This window comes from Argiope bruennichi, chromosome 10 (assembly GCF_947563725.1).
Source record: "Argiope bruennichi chromosome 10, qqArgBrue1.1, whole genome shotgun sequence".
NCBI lineage: Eukaryota > Metazoa > Arthropoda > Arachnida > Araneae > Araneidae > Argiope > Argiope bruennichi.
This window is the reverse complement of record NC_079160.1, coordinates 115162453-115169008: the sequence shown is the minus strand read 5'-3', so window position 1 is coordinate 115169008 and position 6556 is coordinate 115162453. Positions and strand designations below refer to the sequence as shown.

Genomic DNA, 6556 nt, shown 5'->3' with positions numbered 1-6556 from the left:
ATGTTCTACAATCCAGCGAGCATCATCCCGGTGTAATTTTTGATAAACCATAATTTTTTGGTCATTATTTTCTTGGTCCTAATCGATCGGTAGAAGAAAAGGTAAGAATTAGAAAATTAATGTTTCTAATCTCTTCAATTCGATTAAATTCTATTATTTCTTATGCCACTAATTTTGAAAATGACTAGCTCTTCCAACAATCCTTCAAAATAGATCTTTGAATTATTTTCTACGTAATTTTATTTCTCAAATTACTTAATAGGTTTTCTTGTATGTTATAACGTACGCTTTTAAAACGCTCTGCATTATACAAAACTTTTTTATTTTTCACTAATAATAGTAGATTGTATTCTGTATATTTTTATCAATTACCAACGAGAACACCATAATTATTCCTGTTTCGGTCTTAGATAGCTACAATTAGCTACACGCGTAAATTTTCGATTTTTTCGAAAATAACAAAAAATAGTTAAATCAATCCCCATAGTAAAAAACACATGCAACGTAACACCATTATAGTTCTATTTTCCCTATCAATAATCAAAATATTATTTTCTATTAATAATTATATCATAAAAGTTTTAATCTAACAATATTATCAAATTTCATGACGTTAGAGCTCGTCTAAACTAGTTTCAATTCATTTTAATCTTTCCATAAACTTGCAAATTATAATTGCTATTCCAAATTATGATGTGGAAATGCTCGTGACCGCTTTGTCACCCCGAAACCACTTTGTCATTTCGGAACTCCGAAATATCATGACATTGCCGTTGCCCGTAAACCAGTCTTTCTTTCTAAAAGAGTATATTTTACCTGAATTTTTTAATGAAAACTTTATAATCATTTCTTTTCTAATACAAGCATTCTTCATATGCAATACCGATTACCAAATGATAATAATTAATATTTTTATAATTAATCTATCAGTTGGGGCCGATTTGATGGTTTGACGGTTCAAGTTTAACTTCTAATTCAGAAAGGATAAATTTATAAAAACTAAAGTATAGAATTAAGAAACTGTGCTCTGTAAATGAAGTGAAAATTAATGAACACCAATGACGGCTTGATATTATATCAATTTATTTTATTAACAATAATGGATTCGAGTCTTTTTTTTTTCATTCAGAATCTTTATTACATTGCTTTTTCTATGCTAACATTGCTTTTTCTGAAAATTTCACAAAATTATATTTGAAACATTCAAAATATAGTCAATTTTATTATATTATATCTTCGTTCATTATATTATATCTGAATATTCAATTTTAATAAGCAAATACTCATCAAGGGAAGGAGCCTTCAGACCATGTATTGAGAGAACAATTTTTTTAAATTAATTTGTTATCGTTGAAAAATTATGATAGTTTTCAAATTTCAAATTTGGGATTACGCTTGCCTTTTAACGCATAAACAAAGTGAATTCTAGGTCAAACAGCAAATTACTCGAAATAACCGCAAATCTCTTGTTACTCGAAATAATTATAAATATCTTTTTTTCTCATTAAGTGTAAACTAAGCAAATGGCAATATATATATATATATATATATATATATATATATATATATATATATATATATATATATATATATACAACAGATTATAAGAAATAGTTTTATTAAAATGAAAAAGCAGATAGTCAGAGACGAAACGGAAAAAAAAGATATTGTTTTAATTTTTTCAAGATGAAAGAGAGTTATATCAATTATACATAACATTCTGCGTAGGATTATAAATTAAGCGCAATTTGCATTTTTATCTTGCATTTTAACATTTATCGTTGTCTTGTTTTTTAACTTGTATATGAAATATGGTAAGAAAAATTATTGCAGTCATCAAAAAACTGAATTATATCTACTTGTCTTTAAACCCAATAGCTGAATTTGCCACTTTGAAGAATATATCACAGAGTTCTTGAATTTAAGGTTCTTAACCTCCGGACTGAACAGGTGATATGAGCCTTAGCATGACATTGAAATTACTTAGTAAAAGAAACAACGAACTACTCAAATGAAGTTTGCTGTATAATTTTCCATTAAAAAATTGATTTAATTCGATTTGATTTAATTTTGTATCAAATTCCCGAAAAAAGTTTATTTGCATGCTCATCCATGTGTATGTGAACATGATAAATGAAAAATCTAAGGAGATACTTAGATGAAATTCGACGCAAGTCATATTACTCCAAAATTATTATGTATTTTGGGCTAAATCTGGCATTGAATTGATTGATTGATTTATCTATGATATGTCAATCTATTTATCCATACTATGTGAATACGGTAACATAAAAATTCTGTAAACTATATAAATTAAATTTTGTATTCCGTTTGACTATATGGAACTCTAAAAACATATAATCTGAGCACTCGTAGAGTTCATTGTCTAGAAAGCTATGACTAACTACTTTAGCTACGACTACTACACTAGGCTATGACTAACAACGTTATGCATGGAGGGAGAGGGGGATAACATATTTATTAGTTAAAAATGTGGGAAAGTTACGGAGAGACCATTGTCGTTAATTTAGTAACAATTCAACATTTTTTGTTTAATGATTCAATGGCAATATTTCAAAAGCATTCTTCTTTTATTTCAGATCAGGTTTTCGACTGGTAGCTCTTCCTAAGAAAGAAGATACAATGCAACCATCAAACTATAAAATACAATTCTTCATCATTTTAGTGATTATTTCTAGCTCCACTGCTGCAGTGTTAGATTCGACGGTAAGAACAAAAAAGATATATTTTGTCAAATCCATTTTGGATATTAAATGATTATTAGTTATATCTAATATCTCTTTTTACATATAAGTAAAATGTATTTATAAAATGCTATGTTAAGTATCATCACATTAGTTACTTTATTTGAAAGCAAATCCTCTAAGAATATGAAACAACTTAGTTTTGTATGACAATAACTAACTTCTAAAAAAAATTTATAAAATGTTACTCACCGTAAGCAATTAACAATTTATTTTGCTGAATGATTGATTTACAAATATTTTAAATCTCACAATTATTTTAAAATTTATGTACCTCTAAGTATAAAAATCAAAATATTTTTGCTTAAACACACAAAAATGAATTATGATTTCTAAAAAAATTTTTTTCATGCACATGGTCATACTGTAGTTCAAATTCTTAAGTTGGCTACATATTTCGGCCTTAATTAAATCTAAAAAGAAGTAAAACTTTAATAATTATAATTTTTATAGGCATTTTGGATCATTAACTAGACACCATACTTTTTTAATATAAAAGTAAATATGAATGGATGAATATGAATTTCCGATAAATACCTTAAGAAGAGTTTTGGATGGTGCATTTAAAATTGAAATTTCAGAAAAAAAAAAAAAAAAAAAACTTTTTTTCTAAGAAAAGCACGACAAAATTTATTTTTGTATTCATTTTATGATTTACATTCAGTAAAAATATTTTTCATTCGTTCTCCAATTTTGAAGGATATTTCTTGTAATCTAACTCATGCGAATTTCGGTTTAAAATGGATTACGATAGTAGCAATGCTAATCCCTTCTGTGATCACTTCTGTAGACTTCTACTTTCATTATAATTTTTTAAAGTCTATTTAATAGAAATAGATTTTTAATTCCTTTTTCCTTTCTAGTTTTACAGGCGTTTGAGCACCGCTGAACTGAAGCAAATATTTCACACTGATTCTTTTGAACAAGGTAAAGAATATATATATTTTTTACTTGCATGTAGTTTAAAAGGGATGCAATTGCTTTTTTGCAATATAATTTTAAAACAATTAATTAATTTCAAATCATTCAAACATTGAAAATTCTTTAACTTTGAAAACTTTAACTTTTTCACCATTTAAAATTGAATAATTTTTTCTGATGAAATTTAATATTTAATATTAATTTTTGTATTTCAGTTTGATAAGGTAAAAATGTGTTATAATTTTTTGCTTTAAATAATAAAAAATTATATTTAAATCCTGCATAAATATTTAGACTGTTAAATCTTTTGGTTAATAGAGCTCAGCTTCTTCTTACGAAAAAAAAACAAAAAAAAAACTTCTGATAGATATACGAATTATTGAAAGTATTTCCTCGATAGATTTTAGCATTTTATTTATTTCAATTTAAATGCTGTCAAATGCTTCAATTTTCACAAGCTGTTTGCTAAAAACATTAAGATGACAATTCAAGTTTCAAAATATCATCAATATTATATTTTATTTGATGTAGTACCGTTATTGGAAAACCATCTTTCTCTGTAGAAAAATTTATAAGTTCTCTGATTTTCTTCAAATTATTACTCAATTACATCTTAAATGCTTTTTAAAGCCATTTCCTTCTCTTCTTTCAATCTGGTATTTATCTAGTTTCAAACTTCCTCCGATTGTTGTGGAAGTTTAGAAAGGGTCAAGTGCCATCTTTGTCATCGGACCATGGCTGACCTAAAACAACTCTAATGTTGCTCTAAAGAAACGGAACTTTAATATAACTTAACCAAATTGAAGTAACCGAACTCTATTCTTTCAATGCTTTTTTTTTGTTAGAAAGAGATCTCTTATCATTGGGCTTTTATAAATGCTGCTAAAAATTCTTTGATGATTCTGCTTATCAGTGGGCAATATTCATGCCATTAAATTTGCTTTGTCGAACACTTTAGTCCTCTTATCAAAACGAAAAACGATGAATGTTTGCTTCTGAATGAATGTAATTTTCTTTCTTATATACAACAAAAAATATTATAATTATCAAAGAGTCACCTCAGATTTGAATTTATCTTCAAGTTTCATTGTCCTTGCATCGCCTTCTCCTTAAAAATCATTTTAGCAATTATATCTGTTCATCTGTGATAGACTCATTTCAAATAATTTAAATTCAAGGGACAATTTAAACAATATAAAAGCTAAGTGGATGAAATTTAGTTTATTTAATTGAACAAATTGTATTTGTCACTGGAATTATGGAATTATATCAAAGTGCGAGCTACGGATTGGCGATCTATTGGTCTGCTGCAATGCTGACAACTGCTTACTTCTTACAACAATTTAGAAAAATTAAAGAAAACTAGATCTGAATTATGGCCTCGTGATCAAGATTTCAGATCTATAACGATTTCTGGAATTATTTGAACAATAAGAACTGGTCTAAAAAACTGTATATTTTATTCTCTCTTTGTCACAGAATTCAATCTTTGAGTTGAATCTGAAACAAATGCGTCCTATTGTGGAAGTATACAAGAAAATTGAACGGAGAACAATCTCCCTTTTTTCTACTTATGATCTATTCATCGACGTGACATATGTATTTTTTTTTTATCTCCTGCAGTTCCGGAGTACGAAATTGTGCAGTTAAGAATGCTTTCAAAGCGAAGCGCTGGTGACCAGGATACGCAAAGCATTCACTTGTCTGCATTCGGAAATGATATCCACCTTCAGTTGACAAGGAACGAGGGCCTCGAAGGAAGATTAAAAACCATGAAAGTGCTCAAGGCTAAAAGCGTCAACAATACGATGCGGTACAAAGAAGTGAAATTTGAGGTATATTTTCAAATTTATAATAATAATAATAAACAGAATCAAAATATAAGACTGTGCGTTTCTAAGTAGGAAAGAAACATTAAAAACGAGAAGACATTTAAGTAAAGCAAAAATGATTAATAAAATTAAGTTTAAATTTAAGTAATATTTATTAATAAAATTAATTATTAGTGAATTTAAAAAAATAGAAAGTGTTTTTTAGTTGTAACAAAATCTTAAACATGTCTAATTGCCTTTCCATACCTGTTTTTGAATAGTGATTTTTGCAATATTTATGATGATTAATTCGAATTAATTTTTAAAAAAAATAAAAAACGAGAAGCTTAGTGTAAATTCCAAGATAAAATAATGATATATTTTATAACAGAAGAAAAAATAATACTTAAGTTAAGAGTTAAAAATGCTTTTTTTATTTTCATCGTTAACAGATAAAGAAGTAAAGCTTTAGACTAATCTCAGATATCAATATTTGCCTAATTCCTATCTTAAGAAGTTGGGAATTAAGACTAGCATCGACTATTCTAATATAAAAACAGTGGAAAAATTTCCACTGACGTATCCACATCTTTCTTTCTCTAGCATTTGACATGGTTAGTTTGTAGATGGGATGTGTATTAGCTCATTGCGAATATGGAAACATTTTAGGAAATCATGTCTGGAAAAAAATTTCTCTTCTTTCTCAGCAAGTTTAAAATCCATGCGTGTGACTTCAATTTTTACTTCAATTTGTAAGGATGGGAAACATTTCAATAAAATGAATTCAACAAAAAGTTCACTTCACAGCATCTGACAATATTTGTAAAAAGACTACAGCATAAATCATTAGAAATATCTGAAACTTCAAACAGTACTGAATATATGTTTTAATCAGAACATTCTTCAATTCAGAAAATTTACTATCATTTTAAGTATTGATATCTCAGTATGTAGTCATAACTATCATTATGTTCTAGTAACCATTTATGAAGCTGAAGAAATAAAATCAATAATAAAACAAAGTTATATCTAGAAATTCAAAGAAAGGGAAAAAATTAT

The 6556-nt window shown here is 27.1% G+C and overlaps 1 protein-coding gene across 1 annotated transcript in view; it reads left to right on the top strand.

Moving 5' to 3' along the window:
• Positions 1-6556, top strand: part of LOC129987743 (A disintegrin and metalloproteinase with thrombospondin motifs like) — a 37842-nt gene continuing 31286 nt past the window's right edge. Inside the window, exons 1-4 of the mRNA XM_056095685.1 lie at positions 1-32; positions 2601-2727; positions 3629-3692; positions 5310-5521. Coding sequence (XP_055951660.1) covers positions 1-32; positions 2601-2727; positions 3629-3692; positions 5310-5521 — 435 coding nt within the window. The remainder of the gene's footprint in view (positions 33-2600; positions 2728-3628; positions 3693-5309; positions 5522-6556) is intronic.